This window comes from Chlamydotis macqueenii, chromosome 3 (genome assembly GCF_036417535.1).
Source record: "Chlamydotis macqueenii isolate bChlMac1 chromosome 3, bChlMac1.mat, whole genome shotgun sequence".
NCBI lineage: Eukaryota > Metazoa > Chordata > Aves > Otidiformes > Otididae > Chlamydotis > Chlamydotis macqueenii.
Genome location: NC_141558.1, coordinates 3,808,808 through 3,830,303, shown reverse-complemented (window position 1 = coordinate 3,830,303; position 21,496 = coordinate 3,808,808). Strand labels below are relative to the sequence as shown.

At 55.0% G+C, this 21,496-nt stretch overlaps 1 protein-coding gene across 1 annotated transcript; it reads right to left on the bottom strand.

Annotated features, from left to right (window-relative positions):
- Positions 1-239: 239 nt before the first annotated feature.
- TRAM2 (translocation associated membrane protein 2) lies at positions 240-20,792 on the bottom strand. Its single transcript, XM_086745277.1, has 11 exons — positions 20,583-20,792; positions 12,469-12,532; positions 10,771-10,880; positions 10,426-10,542; positions 9,226-9,284; positions 8,058-8,142; positions 7,849-7,919; positions 6,847-6,951; positions 6,554-6,712; positions 5,071-5,234; positions 240-4,817 (listed from the first exon to the last, which is right to left on the bottom strand). Exons 1-11 carry the CDS (start codon positions 20,700-20,702, stop codon positions 4,744-4,746), a joined length of 1,128 nt encoding a protein of 375 aa, XP_086601403.1. The 5' UTR covers positions 20,703-20,792; the 3' UTR covers positions 240-4,743.
- Positions 20,793-21,496: the final 704 nt, after the last annotated feature.

Here is a 21,496-nt window from a genome sequence, read left to right as displayed (position 1 = left end):
TGCAGGCAGCCCCAGATAACTAACTCAGAAGCAGCTGCCCATGCTGGAGACATGGGAAATATGAGAAGATGCAGCCCAACTGTGGGGAATACGAAGACACAGGATGCTGCACCAAAGGGAACAGGCAAGTCAGGTACGGCGGGAGAGAGACAAGTCCAACCCATCACAGCCTGCTTTGCAACCCATACAGCTTAGCAGAGCGATAAACCATCAGTGGACAGCAGCGATGGACGAAACTATGCCTTTTATTTATTTATTTCAGAAAAATACTTTTGTTGAGTTTATCACAAAAGTCATTTAACAACAAACAAACAACAAACAAAATCCATACAAAAATTTAAGTGACAGGAAGAACGAAACAAATGGGATAAAGTATCAGAGACTGTTCCTTCCCCCCACCCCTTCCAAAATTAGGAAATTTGCACTAAAGCATAAATATGGAAGAACAGAAATTTTCCTCGAGTTCCTTTGCTGAAGTTTGGTCCGTCGAGTTCAACGTATTCAAAGGAAAACTACGTGCCTCTGCCTGGCTTTTGCAACAGCCACTCCTCCCCGCTGCCAGCAAACCCCCCCACCACAGCCCCGATGAAGTAACAACCTTCACAGTTTGAGCACAAAGCCTGTCAAACCCTGTGTTACACACTCATAAAGTTCACCAGAAGGCTGGAAATCAAACCCCATGATCTCCATCTACTGTTACCGCAAGTAGAGGTCCATCTACCAATACTCTATCTAAGGCAGGAGAGAGAGGCTGCTGTAAACCCCCACGCACTGAAGTAAAGGTAGCGGATCTACAGGCTTCAAGAGACACTTGGAGGCAAGGGAGAGGCATCCTAGAGAATTCATTCTTCCCTCCAACCAGGAAGCCTACCAAAAATACATTTTTAAATGGTGAGTTAAGGGTAAGGAGACTGAGAGGGGAACTGGAACTTGCCTTCTTTGCTACTAACCCAAACATGATGAGTAAGAAGAAAGAATCCTAAACAAAAAAGAAATAACACAACTGTAATGCCCCATAACATGAGTCACTCAAAAATCACATGTGAAATGCTACATCTGTTCTTCCTCTGCCCCTTTCTCTTCCCAAGCCCATTCCTCCACTATCTAAGACAAAAAGAGATAACTACTGCTGCTATTTCACAGCTCTTCTAGGCTAGGGCAGGAAAACACTATGCTTCACACCAAAAATCACAGACTACTCAGTCCCTGACCTTCTTAGGTTGGATGATGGATACAGACTACAAAAAGCAGCCTCAAGCCCACAGGAAGGGTGCAAGCAGTAGCGTTACCCTCAGAATTAAGACTTGCAGTTCTGCAGAGTCTCTAACACTTGCTGCGCTGTGATGGACAAGAGCTCCTGTTGGGTCTTTTTTTGGAGAAGACACAGGGCTTGACAAGATGGGACACCAGAAGAGCACCCACTCAAGGAAAATGGGCTCTCGGCATCTTTGTATGCAAAGCGGTCAAGGAAAGACTGACCACTAAAGGCCTGCAATGAAAATATTCTGTTTATAGAAGAAAAAGCTCTTTGGGCTGAAGAGAAGGCTCGGTCTGCTGAGAAATGACATGGACGTAGAAGCAGTTACTGCGGGCTTGCAGCCAAGGGATGGCGCTCGCACTAAAAGACAGAGACAAGAAGCAGCCCGTGGCAGCCCCTCTGATGGAGGGTGGATTGCAGACCTCTGGGATGACAGCGCATATCGCCTTCCAGCAAAGGCTCAGCTCAAAAAAAAAAAAAAAAAAAGACCCCAGGGATCCTGCCACACTTGGGCATAACAGGAGAAGGATGAGGATTTCTGAGGACTAACGATAAGGCAAAAAAAGCCCCATCATCTCTAGGTTCAAAGTGAAAAATAAAATAAAAGAACGCATGGAAATGCTTCCAAAACAAATTGTCCCTTTTACTGGTAGCTCTACCAACAAGAAAACAAACAAAAAAAACCCCACATAAATGTAGCATATGTTGTACATACATTGTAAAGAGGGAGGGCGTTCAGCTACTGATACAGGACACAGATCAAGCGCACGAGAGACTACATGGCAACATAAGGCACTTGGGATAGAAAGCATAATTAGCTACTTAATGAAGACGCAGGATTGTGCAAGTGGAAAAGCTGCCTGAAGCGAAGCAGGCAGGAGGAATCATTCAGCAGCCAGTTTTTTTGGGGACTGTATGTGTCACCTGTTAACTGAGTCAATACCTCAGCTGCTGCGAGGCACCGGCTTTGCAGAAAGGACCGACCGGCTGAGGCTCTGGAGAGATGCCGGCCAGAGGCTGCTGGCCGAGGACACGTGGCAGTGGATGGCTGGGGATGGGAAGTGGCAGCAGAAAGGAGAAACCTCTCATGCTAGACTTCTTCCATGTCCTTCCTAACATAAAGCTCTTCACCTCCTCTCATCGTGTTGCACTGTGGGTACTGTTGCTGCCTCTGTTTGAGCCAAAACGTGTATTATCTACCCAGCAAGGGTTACGAGGAGCAATCACAAGATACCACCAAGAGCTCTACTCCAAAGTCTCCTTCCTCGGTTCCCCTGAAAAAGGGGGAATCCCACTCCCAGAGCCCTGCTGGCATCTGTTTGGGACTTAGAGGTTGTGGGGATGGAGGAACAAGTAGAATTTGACCAACTGTCCTCATGTCCCTGCACATCATCTCCCTCCGGAGCACTAGCTGGGGCTCAACAAAGAGGGGGAGAAAGGGACAAAAGACACCTACAGAAGGAGAAAAAAAACCCAACCCAACTCAAAGAGGGGCAGAAAATCAACTGTCACCCATTCCTCAAAATATGAGCGATGCGAAGGACAACTGCGCCAGCCTCAAGCTCGAATTGCACTCGGAGAGGGCCAGAGTTCCGCTGCCCGAAGGGCTAGGCAAGGGGCATGCTAAGGACCACAGGTTTCCCTCACCCGCAAGGAAGGCGCACCTCAATTCTGGCTTGCGTATTGAAGAGCACCCCAGCTCCCCGCAACCCCGTGCCCCCTCTTCTCACCCAGCCACGGGAGCACGCTGCTCCTGCTGCGACGAAGCAGAACTAAAGCTACAGCCGGGCTTTGCTGCACAAGAGGCACCAACAGCAGAGCCCAGCCACAAAAACTGCCCCGGAGGAGAGCTGTCGGGTAAGGGTTGCCGGTCTGCCACACGCCTGCCCAATTTAGACTGGTACATGGCACCCCAAAGAAGCTCAGCGAGCTGGCACTGACCCACGAAACCCTGGGCAGGAGATGCTGCTCCCCAGCAAAGGGGCAGCAGAGGACCAAGGCAGTGGGATCTGGGGTTCCCACCAGTCTCCTGCCAGCTCGTACAGGTGGCAGCAGGCAGGAGCAAGAGGGAAAGTGGTCTGCAGCAACAGGCGGCCTCTGAGGTAGATTTGAGACAACTCCATCTGCCAACAGCTATGTCACAGGTCGGGCTTTTCCTAATATGCAAGCTACTCCTGGTAGCCCCGGCTTCCCTCCCCTTCCCTGCCATCTCATTCACAGCTTGGAAAGGGATGAAGGGGCTAGGTTTGTTTTTTTTTTTTGGAAGAAACCCTGCATTTGATAGCACCTTGGGTGGATACAAGCTCTGTATCCTTTGGAAACAAAAGAGTGAAGCTGGTGGCTGCCGACGGCACGGCTGGACTGGTACGGTAGAGATGAGGAAGGCTAAGGTGACAGCATGAGGGGCACAGTCCCATTGATGCAAAAACCCTTCGCAGCAGCCAGTTTGTCATCTGGACGTGGTCATGAGCCATGAGAACACCAAGTCCGTGAGGCACAGACAAGCTGGCAAAGGCCTGGGCTCACAGGAGCCAGGCCAGTGCTCAAGAGTGGGCTAGGACCCAAGGTTTCACGTGGACCTGAGGATGCTGCTGCCCCACAACAAGACACTGCGAGCTGCAGTCCCAAGCCCAGCTCTTGGGGCTGGGAGGTCCAGAACAGCTATGGGGCAGCTCACCTCCTGCAGCCAAGAGGTTAAGAGGAACCCAGCTGTACCAGAAGAACTGGGGCAAGCAAAGGCTAGGAGATGGGTCCTGTATAAAGAGGGAAATTCTCTCCCTTCTCTGCTGCCCAGCTTTCCAAAATTAGCTCAAAACCAGGGGTCAGGAAAACCCCACTGAGCCAGAGGTCCACCAAGAGACAAGACACGGTTGAGGTTCCTCCCAGACCATGGTCTCTTTGCAACACCACCATCCTGCGGCACTTGCCATGCACTGGCCAGATGTGCCCCAGGAGAGGCAACCCTCACCCAACAGCACCCCTCAGCCTCAGGGCCACAGAGCCCCAGCGCGTTCGCCCAGGAGCCTGTTCCTATAACAGACACTTGGTGCCTTCAAGCTGCCGTGGCCCTGATCCCAGGGCTCAGGGAAGCACCACGGAGAGAGGGGAGGAAGATGCTGTAGAAGGAAAAAAAGGATTATTTGGAACCATCTACGATGCATTTGTAACAATAATCCAAAATAACCAAACACTAACATAGAAAAGAAAAAAAAAAATTGCACACTGATTTACGATGAAACAGAGGAAGGCTAAACCAAGAGGGCTGGAAAAGGCTCCTACGAGAAGGGAGGAGGGGAAAGGGACCTTTTTGGTTTTATTGCAAATGGTTCAAGAGAGTAAAAAAGGAAGGGAGGAGAGCGAGAGACACCTTGGGAAGATGACCGGTTTTCCAAGCCGTTCAAGATGATGCTCGTGAGGACCGGGAAGAGGGGCTGCTTCTTAGTCCTGGTATCTCGCCCTCCTCCCCAGGAGACAAGCCTTTGCTTCTACGGCGATTTCAGCTTCTTGGTTCGCGGTGAGGTGCCGTTCTCTGCTTTCACCACTCCGTTTTCATGGTAACCTGGGGATGGAGAGAGAAAACTTTTTTCCTTGCACAGGCCAAAACCTTAATCCTCTTGGGGCTGGCCCACAGATATGGAGAAAACCACCACTGTGGGATGATCCTGCTGGGAACCCCCAAGGCCAGCACGAAGCAGCAGGAGAAACCACCACAGCTCTGCCTGCATGGGCAGCAGCCTGCCGAGAGGATGCTGAACCACAGGACTGATGCCTTCTACTGTCCCAGCCCACGGCACGCTGGCTCTGGCACTCACCCGAGTCCCTCTTGAGCGGCTTGGCTTGTTGCTTGGCGCCGGCGGCAGCTCGCTTCCGACTGCTCTGCTCATTCCAGTATTCCCGCCAGCGCCGCAGCTGGAAGTGGATGAAGCGCCACATCACCGAGGCCTGGAAGAGGCACACCAACAGCAGCACACTCATTCTGGTAGGGGCGGAGAAGAGGCAGGCTGAGAACTGAGGAGTGAGGCCACCAGCAGCCCAGCCTTCCACCCACACCGGAGCTGGTGGCTGAGGTCCCCCCCGTGGTGGATGCACCAAGTGCCAGAGGCACGTGCCGTCACTCCGGCCACCAGCTCTGCTTCCTGCCATATCCTGAGCTCAGGGCACCCATGTCCCTTTCCCTCCCCACCACAAAGCTCTCAGGTGCTCAGGGCATTGCTGACTCTTAAGACTTTAGGGTAGGAATGGATGAATAGGATCATCTCAACTAGCACTCTCCAAACCACAGTCTGCACGGTCAAGGTAAGACATCCCCAGCTGCTCTGTACAACTGAAAGGTGGATGTGGTTGGAAGGAAGTTCAGAAAGTCCCCCAAATCCTCAGGCATGCCATCAGTCCATGGCTCCATAAAGCTTGCGAATGACCAGGCACCCATCCTAGCAACTTCTGAACTGAACCTACAGCTGCTGTAGGGGTGAGAAAGGCTCCCAGTCTTGACAGACAGACCGTAAGGCATGAGAAACCCATCCCACTCTCTGCTTCCCTCGTGCAAAACATGTCCAAGCAGAGGGAAAATGCCTTCTCATTGACCATATCCATGTAAGTGCAGTTACGGGTGCAGAAGAACGGCCTGCAAGCCATTCTCTAAGATAGGCTCGTGCTTTATAACTTAACGAACAACTTATTTATCATGGATGATAGAATAGTTTGGGTGGGAAGGGACCTTTAAAGCCCATCCAGTCCAACCCCTGCTGCAAGGAGCAGGGACATCTCCAACCACATCAGGTTGCTCAGAGCCCCAGCCGAGCTGGCCTGGAATGTTTCCAGGGATGGGGCATCCACCGCCTCTCTGGGCAACCTGGGCCAATGCTCCACCCCACTCAGTGTAAAAAATTTTTTCCTAATATCTAATCTGAATCTACCTCTCTCTATTTTAAAACCATGACCCCTCGTCCTGTCCCAACAGGCCCTGCTGAAGAGTCTCTCCCCACCTTTCCTGCAGCCCCCTTTGGGCACTGGGAGCCGCTCTCAGGTCTCCCTGGAGCTTCCTCTTCTCCAGGCTGAACAGCCCCACTCTCTCAGCCTGGCCTCACAGGAGAGGTGCTCCAGCCCTCTGATCTGCTGGCTTTTCACTTCCATCATGGCTCTGCAGCCCTTCACCCCTCCTTGCTCCCTCCACACCCTCCCAGTTCACTAGGACCTTCCCTAAAGGGAACCTGGATCAGATCCCTGTTTCCAAACTCAGCAAAAAACACCTTGGAATAACACAACCAAGGAACATACAGTAGGGGACATTCCTACCTGAAGAGGATATTGTTGAAGAGAAAGCTGAATAAGTTCCCTTTCTCGGGGTCGAAGGCCTGGTTCTCCACCCGTGGCAGCCCGAAGCCGATGACCAGGATGTACAGGGTGAGGGTGAAGAGCCTGGTGACCACGAACACGACAGCCCAGACGTTAAACCTGCAGGAGGGCAAGCAGAGGTGTTGGCAGGAGCAGCCTCCAGCGCTGAGCCGGAAGGTGAGAACGAGCCCCACGTCACGCACGGCTCTCCTGGGCACCGGAGGAGGGAAGCCATGGCCAGCTCGCGTGCTTACAGCTTCTCGTTGTTCTCATCCGTGAAGCAGACCAGCTGGGCCATGTGGAAGAAGAACTCAGCTAGGTACTGCAACAGCAAGAGGATCAGCCCCAAGCGTGTTAAGCTAGGAGGGAAAAGAAGAAAAAAAAGCATCACTGGGCTGATCAACCTAAGTCCTTCATATCCAGCTCAGCCCCTTCCCTGCCATCCCTGAGCTGCAGCAAGCACCAGCCCAAAGCCGGACCTCTCCGCAGCAGTGAGGGTAGGATTGCCATGGGGGAAATTCCTGTCCCCAAACCATCAAAGCGACTCAAACCAGTAGCAGAGCTGGGATGAGTCCAACACAAAGCCCTAACTGCTGGCATGGCAGCTCTGTGCACGCACCCAGAGGAAGGATAAGAGCTTGCCTCCCCACGCTGTGCTGGGAGGGCAGCCCAGGGTGCTTCCCACAGCCAGGGGAGATCATAGAATCACAGAATCTTTAAGATTGGAAGAGATCTCCAAGATCATCAAGTCCAACCATCAACCCAACACCACCATGCCTACTAAACCATGTCCTGAAGTGTCACATCTCCACTTTCTTTGAACGTCTGCAGGGATGGTGACTCCACCACTTCCTTGGGCAGCCTGTTCCAGCGCCTGATCACTCTCTTCAGTAAAGAAATTTTTCCTAATATCCAACCTAAATCTCCCCTGCTGCAACTTGAGGCCATTTCCTCTCGTCCTACGTGCACCCATCAGCCTCTACTTCGAGCCCCTGCTTAAAATTTCCTTTGCAATGCCTTGTGAACAGAGACCGCCTGTGCGCTCACGTAACACCGCTGAACTCCCTCCAAATCAGCTCCGTGGGTCTGTGAAAACTGTTTGACTATCAACCCACACGTGGGAGGTCAACTTCTATCCCGTCTGCTTTTTAAACACTCGCCTTGATTCCCTTTAAGCCCCCCGCCCCGCTGAGGCTTCCCAGGTGACTCCAACTGCAAAAGGACCTGCTTGGCCCCATCCACGGCACAGGACTCACTTGAGGAGGTACGCGCCGGCGATGTGCACAAGGTAGAGCGCGATGCGCTGCAGCTGGCGGGGAATCTCCTCCTGGCAAGGGCAGAAAGTCACGTTAACCCCTCGCCCCTCTTCACCCACCCTCTCCCCAAAGCTTGCTTTCCCCAAAGCCGGTGGGCAAACCACCTCAAGCATCCCCAGGGCGCGTGGGAGCACCCACCTGGCTCTCACCTTGCGAACTTTTTGGAAGTAGAGCTCCGGCAGGGCGTGCAGCCAGTACGCCAGCTGGCACAGGTAGAAAAACTTCACCTGGAACCTGAAACGCAAGGGCGAGCTTCGTGAGTCAGCCTGAGACGCGGCAGGACCCCAAGGACCCAGGCGCTGGGGAAGGTGTCTGGCCACACAGCACCGGGCAATCCCTCCACTGCTTTAAAGCCACAGGATTTAGAAAGCATCATTTCTGGGCTGAAATTATACGCTGAGCCGAGCTAGATGTGCCCGGAGTTTATCCAGATGCTCGTGCTGTGGTCTCCATGCTCTCAGCAAACCTCACACTTCCAAAAGCCCAAGAAGGGAGGATGATCCCCCGCTCTGTTTCTATTATGAAACATGAACAGCAAAGAGACCTAAAATCTTTGAATCACAGAACAGTTTGGGTGAAAAGGGACCTTTAAAGGCCATCCAGTCCAACCCCCCTGCAAGGAACAGGGACATCTCCAACCACATCAGGTTGCTCAGACCCCGGCCAACCTGGCCTGGAATGTTTCCAGGGATGGGGCTTCCACCACCTCTCTGGGCAACCTGGGACAGTGCTCCACCACCCTCAGCGTGAAAAATTTCTTTCTTGTATCTAATCTGAATCTACCTCCCTCTATTTTAAAACCATTACCCCTCATGCTATCACAGCAGGCCCTGCTGAAGAGTCTCTCCCCACCTTTCCTGCAGCCCCCTTTGGGCACTGGGAGGCCGCTCTCAGGTCTCCCTGGAGCCTCCTCTTCTCCAGGCTGAACAGCCCCAGCTCTCTCAGCCTGGCCTCACAGGAGAGGTCTGCAGCCCTCTGATCATCTTTGTGGCCTCCTCTGGACTCTCTCCACATCCTTCTAAGGTTGGAGGCTCCAGAGCTGAAGGTCACTTGCCCAGGGTGATCCAGGCAGGAAGCAGCCAGGATGAGCAACCAAGCTGACAGGCCCTTCCTCACGGAGGAAACCCTCTCAGAACACCCTCCCTGGGGCCAAAACCAAGATATCCCCCATCCCCTGGGATCAGACTGCGGTGTCCTTGTAGCAGGGTGCGTGCTAAGGGTGCTGCGCTGTCAGCAACCTGCTCCCAGCCTCCGTGAAAACCGTAGAGAGGAAGGAAGTGGTCAGCCTGAGAACAAAATGCCCTTGCAAATGCTTACGGAAGATAAACATGCGGGTAGTTTTCCCACAAACTCCGAGGGTTTGATACATATCCTTCCTGAAAAAGAGAAAAGATGCAAGCCTTCAGCAAAAGAAACAGGCAGCGCGTGGTTATGACAGGGCAGGCAAAACTAGGAACTGGGGATGACACCCAAATCCTTTCAGCCTGCAGGAAAAACCATGTCCCTTGCAAGGGCCAAGGGGACATTCATGGGTCTCAAACACCCTGCTCAAGTTTGATGAGGTCCCTGTGTTTGGGGGCTGAAGGCTGCTTGCTGGGCTGCACAGAGGGTCCCAAGTTCAGGACAGGGCGTTTCAGGATTTGGACAATGCAAGAGGGATGCTCTGGAGGCATGGGGGTGAGATGTGGATAGCACGGCTCCAAGGAACCATGTGCACGGTGCAGGGAGCTTCTTCCCCATCGCAATTTCCAACCTGAGTTGGAAAAAGAAGTACTTCTGAAGAGAAAGAGGAACAGAAAACACCTACAAAAATCATTTCATATGCATCGCACAGTTTAGTTTCCCACCTGCCTGCATTCCCCTACAGCCTGGACGGGGGTAGCAGTCCTCTAAGAGGGGCTGGCAGGACCCCTGGAGCACTGAGGAAGGGACCTGCCCTTGAGCATCCATCCCCAGTGCCACCAAGGACCACAGCTGGACCCCAACAGCCACCAGTAGCAAAGCATCGTCATCACTTCATGCTGCCAAAATAGTCAGATCTCTCCAACGACACCTGTTCTTCCCTCCACCTTCCTCCTCAAAATGAAACTTTTTCACTCCGAATTTTTCTCCCAGCAGTTTTAGGTTGAAACATCCCCAATGCAACCCAAGGCACGGTGTGGTTGCCCCGCTCTCCTCAGCAATCTCCTCACCGCCAGCTTGCCAAGACAGGGACCACAAACATCTGCCCGTTAACCCCATGACCCTGCAAAGGGCATCCAAGAACCCCAAGGCACTGAACACAAATAAGGAGGAAAATAAGAGGCTGAGAAGGATGGCAGGTCCTGGAGCAGCGGATGGAGATGACAGGGCCAGGTAGGACTTCTGGAGTCCAGATCCAAAAATATTTCACAGCCGATTTGCTTCTGCCTTGCGCGAAGCAGGAGAACGGACTCTCTGCTACCATCAGGGTTTTGCACTCCAGAAACCTGAAATCCCACCCAGGGAACCCAAAGCCAGGCCAGCCCCGTGCCTCACCGTCACCACGACGTACAGGCACCAAATCACGGAGGTGAGGTGGAAGGCAACCAGCTGTCCCGATTCATTGAACTTGCTGTGTTTGACCTTGGAGAGATGGAGACGCCTGTTGATTTTCTGGGAAAGAGCAGAGGGAGAGAAAAGGAACAAGAAGACATGAGCCACCGGGTCAACAACCCTGCCTTCTCCTCCTCCCCTTCCCAAGCAGCCCCTAGAGATGAATGCTCACTCATCACCACCTCAACCCCCAGACCACCTCAAGAACAGCATTTAACTGCAGCAGGACTATGCCCCGCCATGGTACTTGAGATATTTTGGTGACTCGAGATCCCGAATGACACTCACATCCAGGGCATACTCCTGCACCACCGCATGCAGGATGATGGCGATGAAGATGTAGAAGAGGATGGTGACCAGATCCTTCAGCCCATAGTGATACTGGACAAGCTCCCCATCTGCCAAGAGACCAAACAGTGGGTCAAATCCCCATTTCCCAAAGGATTAAGGGTTAGTGGGAGGGGGGTGTGGACAGCTCGACTGGAGACAGGAATTTATCAGCCTGGAGGGATGAAGTCATGGAGGCAGCGCTGAAGCAGGTGATGGGATCAAGGCCACCCCACTGGGAGCATCAGAGCTCGGGAGGGGATTTCCACTGCCTCGGTTACCATCCAACACCCAGTCTCTTCCACTCACCCTAGCTGAATTAGGATTCAGCTGCCTAAATGCAGATGCCTCGTGCTATTAAGAGATCTGAGACAGCAGCACGGGGCTGGCGGAAAAGAAATAAGACCCACGGGAGGCCCTGCTCTTCTGGAGCAACAGAAGACCCAACAGCCCCCAAAATACCCCAGACGACTGCATTTAGGCAACTATTTGCAGCCCAGCAGCTTATGGGGAAGGAGCAGAGTTGGGAACGCTGCCGTCCTTGTGATATGCTGCAGATAGCATCGCAACGCGACGCTCAGCCCACCCCCAGCTGCTGCTCTCCCTTACCCTGCTCCTGACCATCCTCTTCCAGTATCAACGCTGGGAAGCGACTTGTCTGTCACCAACCCTCTTTACCCTCATGGAAAGCTTCCATCCAGGTTTCTAAGATCTGAGGCACACGAGTAAGGTTTGAATGTGTGCGACTGCTTTGCCTCCTCTCCTCTCCCCGGGGTATTTCAGAAGCTGCTCTAGCAGGAGACAAAAGCAAGATCTGCCGGCTGACAGGCAGCAGCATCCTTGTGAGGGCTGCAAAACAGCCTTGGAAAAATTCAGGTGAGCAATAACTCTTTCTCCAAGCACGCCTGCCGCACCAAGGTCCCTCTCCTCACGGCCTCAGCTCATGCCCTGTATCGATACCCCAACACCTGGTCCTGGTGGGATGGCTCTGTGCCCACCCAAGATTTCTGGTGGCAGGAAAGAACAAATCACTTCACACAAAGGCTGCAGAAGGTGTCTGAGCTGTGCCCTAAGCGTGGACCACAATTTAATCTGGAAGCTGGATGATTTCTTCAACCATAACGTTCAAACATTTTAAGGGCAGAGCTTTGACCTCCCGCATGTCTGCCTCCTCGTAGTTCTGCTAATTTCAACGACCCCGCTCTTCCCTGGGATGATTACTCCAACGCTTCTAACGAACTGCAGTCTTCTGCCACCAAGCCAGGCTCTGTGCCCCGGGCGTTTGGCTCATCCTGAGCCCAGAGCTTCACCCAAACCACCTCCTGCTTCCCCCCACGCCGGTGCCAGCCCTGGAGGGGCTCTCAGTGAGCGATAAGCAGCCAAAATACAAACAGGGACCAAGCCTCCAGCTGCCTCCTGGCTGGGAGCTGGGGCACATCCCCATGTCCATTGGGCTGGTGGACATGACCAGTGTGCTCTGAGCCACTCAAACTTTCTTTTTTCCCCCACATATCTTATTTTTCCAATCTCCTTTACTAGCAGAAAAGGGTCCAAGCAGCGAGCATCAGTAGAGGGTGAGCCCAGGCTGGCAGCAAGGTTTTAGGGCAGACCACGGCTCGACCCTCCCCGTGGGGTGTCCGCAGCAGAAGCATCCCTTACCTGCTGTAGGCACGCTAACGTTGTACTGAGGTAAGATAAACAGGAAGGCAGTCTTGGCTGTAACCTGTCAAAGACACACAGAGGGGGAAAAAAAACAAACAAACAAATCAGTTGTTGGAGCCATTCCTCTGCCACCATTTACTCCCCTTTCCTACTGTACTGGGAAAGGCAAATCATCCAGGGGGATGTGCAGGCACCGGCTTCACTCACAGAAACGCCTTTCGGCAAGGGGAAAGGGGGAAGAGGTTTCCCAGCAGGGACTGGGGAAGGAGAAAGGGGTGGCTAAAAGAGGGAGAAACCAGGAAAAGCAGCACAGCTGTAAAAGCCACCAGCCAGCCTGATGGGGGATGCTCCCCGCTTCCCCTCAAGGATGAGCATCCCTCCGGTAGCATGGACCATTGTCACACGCAACCCGCTGCTCGGGGGACACTGAGAGCCCGACTCAGAGGGCCGTTTGTGTTCATTAAAACCATCCCTCATTCCCATCTGCTCCGAGTGCCACGCCAGGAGCCCGGCCTGGGTAGAAATGCCAACATCCAGCACCATGGCTACACGGTTTTAGCCCCCACACCTCTGTGGAGACTCCTCCAGTAACAGCAGCCACAGGACTGGTGAGGCTGGACCCATTTAGAGACAGTGCAGGTGCTCACGAGGGTCCCGCGGGGCAGGGGAACAGCAGCTTTGGCAAAACAGCTGAACCTTTCACTGGCCACGCACAAGATCCCAGCCACATGCCCAGCATCACAGGCTGGCCCATAAATGGGGAAAAAAAAAAAAGCCTGGGATGAGACATCAGGCTCCCTGCAAACCAGGACTGTGCTGCTTGCTCTTCGTTTATTGCTTTTCATTCCAGGGAATGAATCGTCCCAGCAGTGAAGCGGGAGGCTTTGCGGGGACGAGGCAGAGTCGAGCATCCCATCCCGGTGCGTCTGCAGGACAGAATCACAGAATGGTTTGGGTTGGAAGGGACCTTCAAAGCCCATCCAGTCCAACGCCCCTGCAAGGAGCAGGGACATTTCCAACCAGATCAGGTTGCTCAGAGCCCCGGCCAACCTGGCCTGGAATGTTTCCAGGGATGGGGCACTCACCACCTCTCTGGGTGACCTGGGACAGTGCTCTACCACCCTCTCCGAGACTGATGAGCCCCTGAGCCAGGTCCACAGCAAAACCCAGCGCACAGTCATCCAACACCAACCTCCGTCCACGCCTTCATCGCATCCAACCCCACCCTGGAGATTTTTGCTCCTCAGCCACCCCTCCAACACTTCTCAAGCGCCCAGCCTCATACGCAACCAGCCTAAAAAACTCCCGTGCCTGACGAACGCCGATGGAGATGAACTGCATTTCACACAGACAGAGCTGCAGCCCTTTCAGGGCTGCAGGCTATTAAAAACCTGGCTGGAAATATTGCTTCACGTCTTGCGGGATGTAGCTGCAGGGGGGGGACACGGGGGCTTTGCCAAGTGTTTCCGTCCCGCCCTCACGAGCGTTGAGCAACCGGCCGGCGGCTCCGCTCCCATCCTCTCATAACCTTGGCTGGGAGATAGCGCGCTCCGTGGCGCGTGGTCATGATGTTTGGTGATTATTCTTATTTTTTCATTTTTTTTTCTATATAAAAAAAAATAAATCCCACATGTTGTGCTCTGCTCGTGGGGGAGCAGATACAAGAAGGATGCCAAGGGAGAGGCAGACCATGGGCAGAGTTTGGGGTGGTAATGGAAAAAGCGTGTTGCCCGGCCTCAAGCTGGCTTAAGGAGACACTTCTGCCTCCTGTAAACCTTGGAAAGCAAAGTTGCTTCATCCTGGAGCTGTACAGCACAACCTGGACCCAAACTTTACACCCAAACCTCACCACAAGCTGGCGTGGGGTAGGAAACACGCACGAAGCCGGCGGTGGCCGTGATGCTGCAGGGACAGGGAGCTGGCACTGAAGGTTTTACATCTACCCGAGTACCTGGCTGATATCCAGAGGTGTAAACAGCTGGAAAGAAGGCATCATCTCCAGATGAAGCCTCCCAACCTGCTGGAGAGGCCAGAAGCCAAACTTTACGGGGCTGAGAAAACAACCCCGGAGCATCTCCAGGGTGGGGAGCAACGCCCACGTGGTGCTCAGCCTCAACACGATTTGCAAGGACTCTCCCAAACTTCTGTTCCAGAGGGCCTGACAGGAAGGTTTCCTCCACCCACTCCAGGATCAGGCAATGCTTTGTCCCATCTCCACACTTGCCTTTGCCTCCTGCGGGCCAGAGGACCACCAGCAACTTTGAGGGCCACCTCTGCACTCCTTCACCCCTCCACTACACCTCTCCACTACAGAGAGGTAGTGGGCTGCTCTCTGAAGCCTACAAAGAATGTTCTGCACAACTACCTCTGGACATCTCACAGACCTCACATGGAGGGAAGGTCTCCTCTCAGGCGTCAAAGGCATTCCTTTCTCCTGCAACCAGCTGGGAAGCGTTCACACCGACCACGGAAACATCTGAACGCGTGCAGGATTCCACCCTTCACCCCAGCATGGTCTCTGCACAGGCTCCCACGCACCAGCAGGACTTTAACGACCAAGGTGGCATTTTCAGAAGTAGGTCCCTGAGCTTTCCAAGGACTGGTTGCATCTCATTTCGTGAGCGCTCACATCTCCACGCTCTCCTCGCTGCAATCGCACAAGAAACCCAGAACGACGCACTTCTCTTCCTGCTTAGCTCTGTCCTCCAAGACTCTCCACTCGCGAGGCCACTGAGGTCCCGATCACGCCACACACCCTTGGCTGGGTCACCTCCAGTTCCTTGCCACCACCGCGAGGACATCTCAGTTCAGATAGGAAAAGAGTTGTGGTTTCCAGCAGCTGAGGCAGGTGGAGCATGAAACGCACAGGAGAAACCACTTTGAGCAGGACACCGGTGACATCCCTCCACACTTGGGGATGAAGGACACCCTGAGCGTCCACGCAGGGACCCGCGTCTTTTTGCCATTGCTCACAACACGCCCCTTACCGGTGGGCACGGAGGGATAGGCGACTTGACCGAGGTCATAGCTGAGCTCCACCAAGTGAACATCAGGCTCCATAATCCCACATTGTGGCCGTAACCCCCACAGCATCCCTCCCAACGCATCAACTGGGAGTACCCACGGTGTGCCCATTGCTGTATACAGAGGGAGAAACACCACCGACCAGCTCAATCCTCCTGGAAAACAGGGAACAACCAACCCACAACCTCCAGGAACGCCACCTCCAGCTCCTCTGCAAGGCAGAAACCAGGTTTCCTCGGCTCAGGAAGGAGCGATGAGCACCGGGGACAGCAAAGGCTGGATGTTCCTCGTTCGCTGCATTAAGGGCACCTCTATGCAACCCACCGCTGCCCGAGGGGGCGAGGGAGATGCTCCTCATCCCACCCTCATCCTGCCTTGCACGAGGGATGCGCCTGCACCAGCCAAATTCGGGAAGCACTTGTCCCGGGAGCTCTCTACGGCCACGCAGAGGGAACAGCACCTTCAGCCGCAACCAAGTTTCTGGTTTCTAAGCCGAGGACCAAAGGCCAGGCAGACGGCGAAAAGGCAAAACCCGCAGCATCCATCACGATCAGGGATTCCTGCGATGCTCAGAGCAGCCGGGACAGGGCTCGGGCCATTTCTCACGGAGCAATACGGCTAAAAATCAAATCAGCGCATCCACCTCGCAGCCCTCGACGATGGGGCGATGGGCAAAGCCAAACAACCCCAGCTCTACTCTACATTTACCGTGCGTCTACAGAGTTTGCCACCCAACACAAAGAAGCAAAGCTCGTTAGAGAAGATGTTGTTTTTTCCCTTGCCATGCTGTAAGAGCCCAAACCAAAATCCCAATTCTACTTTTGCAGGCATGCACGCTTAGCACCGTTCCCCAAATCTACCCGCTGCGACTCTCAAACCCTAATATTTTCAGGAGCGAGGGGTGATAATTTTGAGCATCCTTCGCAGAGGTCACTCTACAAAACCCGCTTCTCTTCCGGAAAGCCGCGGCCCAGCGGGATTTGCAGGATCTGTGCTGTTTTCACCCCAGGCACGCAGACGGCCTCGTGGTCCTGCTTGGGTTAAAAGCGCTTTGGAGGAAGGAAGCGGCTCCAAACCTCTGGCAGGGGGGAGGCCGGGGGAGTTTCTGCAGTCTGAGCCGGGAAAATATTTCCAGGACTTGAAAAACAACTCAAACTAATTAAAGATAAAATGCTGTCCGAAGGCTTTTCTCACAGCTTCGGTTTTTTTGGTTGGTTTTTCCTCCCCCACCACCCCCCATCAGCCAGAGTGTTTATTGAAAGAAAAACTTGTTGATCCACAGTATGGATTGACACGGCCCCTACATGTAAACGAAAGGCCAAACTTTGGACCAAAGCCTTCAAAAGTAAACAGCCAGCTTTTGACAAAAATCCCTCCCCAAGGGCAGCGCAGCCCACCGTCCCCCGGCACCACACGATTGTCATCGCCTCACGCTCCCTGTTCTTTATTCCCTTTTTAAAAAGGCCAAAACTCTGCTTTTTGTTCCCCGTTTTCCCTCCTCCGCTCGCCCCCAACTCTTCAGCCCGTAAGCCGTCCGGGTGCCTCACTTCCCGCATCCAGCAAAGACCAGGGGGAGGCAGAAACACCATTCCTTTTCCCTCGTTAACGACAACAAGGCCTTAATTTTCGCAGACTATGACGGAGGGCACCAGGGAGGGGTAAAGTATATTTAGCAGGAAGCCTGGAAATAGCAGCTCATTCGTCAGCCGCCTTCGTTTGACAGTGTCACAACCCGGTGTTTGGGAGACCGTGACTCACCGCCGCGGCTCCGCGTGCCGGGGGAAAAGCCTGGCAAGGGCACGGCATCTCATTTAATATCGTGTTTTATACATTTATTACCATCACCCCATGCTTAAGCATCAGGAGATGCCACCCTGCTTTGCCCATGAGGTTGCAGCAGCCAGTTCTGGGCCTAAAAGAGAAAGAAGACCGTGCCTCAGTTTCCCCATCTTACAAAGATCATGGCAGCAGCCCGCGTGTAATACAGAAACCTCCCCAAAACCAGCGAGGTCTCCCCCAAACTCAACCCCCGTGGAGGCCGATAGATCCCGCGCTGCGCGCAGGAGCCGTCCCGGATGGGACGCAGGGTCACCGGGCAGCTGCAGGTGAAACCCAGCCTGGCCTGGGCTTCATTTTTCTACAAAGCGGAGCGGAAAGAGACGTGCAAAGCGATTTCTGCGCGGGGATGGAGAGCAGCTGCTTCGCGTTTCTATATGTGGTCACTTAAAATGGGTTTTGACCAAAAAAATATTAAAAAAAAAAAAAAAAAATAGGGGGGAGATTTTTCTTTCTGGGCTCCAGCTCGTGGATGGATGTTTCCACATCCTGAAGGAAGGCAGAAAACCTCACATCCCCAGCTCAGGACAGCAGTTTTGTGGGGGGAGCCCCTCCAAGCCCTGGGCTCCCCTCCCTGAGCACCCCTACGATCGTCTTAACCGCGCACCGCACCCGAATAGTCGAGTCCATCACACCCGTAACACCAGCGAGCAGCCTCGTGTCAGGCTCCGTGCCCCCAAAATCCCCTCCCCAGAACCGGGACGGTGCTCGCGGCGCAGCCGGGCATCGAGCAAGATGCAAACGGTATCTCCATCGCGACGGGTATCCGCTTCCCGCTGCGGAGAAAATACCGGGATGGCGGAGCTGATTCGGATGGGGAAGAGGTTGTACACCCAAAAGGATGCTTAAGGGGCACCTCACATCGCGCTTTGGGGAGGGGGGGGGCACCTGTGGCAGACCCCGAGCATCACCGTGCCGGAGCAAGCACGCGCTCAGCTCCTGGGGGCCGCGTGGGAAAAGGTTAAAAATTAAATTTGTGCCTCCCCAAAGAAACCTTCCATGCAGGAAACAGCCTATTGTGAGCAGGCTTCGGCTGTTTCCGCTGAGCCCGAGCCCGGCCGTGGCCACCGGCATCGGGGAAAGTGGGAGCCGGCGGTGGGGTGGGAAGCAGGGCAGCGAGGAGGAGGAGGATGAGGAGGAGGAGGGCCGGTGACATGTCCTCCACACCACCACAGAGGAGGCGCTGAAAAGGCATCGAAAGGCAGAAATACCCCAGCTGCTACCAAAACTCACCACGGAGGCGGTGCAAATGGGTGCGGGATGGTTTGGCAAGTGGGGAAGAGCAGAGCCCAATTCCTCCTCCAGGGGAAAAAGAAACCAGAAGGAAAAAAATACAAGAAAATAAAATAAAGTGAAACAGAATAACTCACAAGGACCAAAAGAGTTGCCCCAAACCACATGGCAAGAGGAAGACATGGGCAGATGGTGCTGAGCTCCCCTCTCAGCAACCAGGAGAGATTTAATTAAAAGACATTAAAAAAAAAAAAAAAAAAAAAAATCAGAAACACTACAAAACCCTCCCTGCCGCCACCTCCGTGGGGGGTTTCACGGCATCGCATTTCAAAATCGCCCTCGGAGGATCGCCTCAACCAAAAGCCCCCAAAGACTGGGTACCACCGCGCGGTGAGCACCTCACCGGGACGGCGTTCGCGGCATGCAGCCGCCAGCACCCCGAAAAAACCAGCTGCGGGGAGAAAACCTCATAGACATGCAACTTCAGTGACCTTTTTTTTTTTTCTTTAAAGTACGACTACGAAACTCGCAGCCCAACTTTGCAGCATTTGCATGCGGTTCTGGAATACAGCTGGCCCTCTTGGTTTAGTTCTGAAACTCTTTTGAAACTTTAAATAAATAAATATATATATATATATATGCACAAGCAGAAAGGGGTTTTGTGTGCTGGAAGCGACTCGCTCATTCAATGCATTTGCAGAAAAAAAAAAAAAAAAAAAAAAAAAGGAGGGGGGAGACAAAAAAAAAAAAAAGAAGGGGGCTGCCACCGGGAGGGTTTTAAGGAAATGGATTTCCTCCTCCTGCGATTTGCTACAGAAGGAGCCTTTCCTCCTTCGCCAGGCCCCCCGGCCACCCCTTTCCCATCCGGATTTGCTTTGAAACGTGGCACTGCGCTGAAGGGGAGGGTTTGCGCGGGGGAAGCAAGCGGAGGCGTGGAGTTTGGGACGGGGTTGTGGGGGGGGTCCCCGATCCGGCCGAACCGTTGACCACGGCTCGCAGCCCCTCGAGGTGCCTCCGCGTTGGGCGCGCGGAGCCCGGCGAAGCTGCTCGGCGTTGGACTCCAACCCTCCGCTGTCTCCACCCCGAAAGAGGAAAAGAAAAAAGCAAACTGGGAGGGAAGGAGCCGGAGCAGGGGGAGAGCGGCATTCCCAGCATGGCTCCGCATGGCGCTGGGGCGGTGGCGGGACAAGAGGCCTTTTCCGAAGGGTTCCGGCCGCCCCGCTTGAGTGAAGGTTTCCCAGGGAGGTGCCGGGGATGCCTTCCGACGGCTGGGAGCGGAGCGGGACGGCCGGGATGGGGAAAAGGCCAGGGAGCCCTCGGCGTCTGCACGAGGCTCGGGGGCCTCCGGCGCGCGTCCCACGGCGCGGGGTCAGTGGGCTGCGGAGAAAACACCTGGAAAAGGGCTAATGTTGAAAAAAAAATAAATAAATAAAGGAAAAAAAAATACTACCTCCATTTCCAACAGCTGGAAGTATCAGCGAGGGCTGAGCTTGTCCCCGGGCACCCCTCGGTGTGCTGGAAGCAGAGCGGGGCAGGGACCCTCCCCAGCAACGGTGGGGGGCTTGCAGAAGGGGGTTCCCCACCCCCTCTGCTCTACCTTGTCTGCAGCCAGGGCTGGGGCGGGGGGGGGGGGGGGGCAGAAGGGTGCGCCAGCCCGAAAATCAGTGCCGGGCTGGGTCCCCACGGGGGGGGGACGCCTCTCTGAAGGTGGGAGAGAGATGGGGAACGGATGAGGTGGCACTTGGCACCCTATGGACGGAGGGGTCCCGCACCTCACAGCCCCCTCCCCACGCGGGATGGGGTCACGCCGCCGGGATGCAGCACCCACGACACCACCTGAGCCGTCGCAAAGCCGGGTGGGGGGGGGGTGAGGTGGTGCAGGGTGGGGGGGCACCCTGTGAAGAAAAGTTGGGGGGAGAGCGGGGGTGCACAAGAGCGGGGGACACACACACACACAACCGGTCTCGCGTGGGGCTGACCCCCGTGGGGTGGGGGGGGGGTAGAGGGGGGGGTCTCACCTCGAACATGAGGGCGATGAGGACGCTGAGCACCAGGCAGAAGCCGATGTCGGCGTGGTTGTGGATGAGGAACTCCTGGCTGAAGAGCGGGTGGCTCTTGGCCCGCCGGCGGAAAGCCATGGCCGCGCCGGGACGGGTGCGGAGCGGGGTGCGGTGCGGGGTGCGGAGCGGGAGCCGCCCGCCCCCCCCGCCGCCGCCGCCGCCACCAGCACCGCCGCGCTGCGAACTTCCCCGGACCCCCGCGCAACTTCGCGGAGCTCCGCCACGGCCCCGCGCAGGCGCCGCCTGACCCCGCCCCGGCCCCCGCCTCCTCCGCCGCCGCCGCCGCCGCCACCGCCCGCCCCGGGGCCGCGCCCGCTGCCCCCGACGCGCGCCCCCGGGTTGTCCGTGGGGCGCGGGGGGAGGGTGAGGGGTACGCCCCGGTCTCGGCCCGCGCCTGGCGTCCGGACACAGACGCGTCTGCCCCCGGCTGTTGTGCGTGGCGGGACGCCCACTCGTGTCTGCAGCCACCTACCGTGGGTGTCTGAGTGCCTGCTTGCATCTGCACCCCACCTACCGTGCACATCTGGATACCCCCGCACATCTGCACCCACCTCCTGTGCACGTCTGGATGCCCACTCATGTCTGCACCCACCCACCGTGCATGTCTGGGTGCCCACCTACACCTGCACCCACCCACTGTGCACGCCTGGGTGCCCACCCGTGTCTGTGCCCACCTACCATGCACATCTGGACACCCACCCACATCAGCACACACATCTACTGTGCACACCTGGATGCCCACTCGTGTCTGCACCCACCCACCGTGCATGTCTGGATGCCCACTCGTGTCTGCACACACCCACCGTGCACGTCTGGGTGCCCACCCGTGTCTGTGCCCATCTACCATGCACATCTGGATGCCCACCCACATC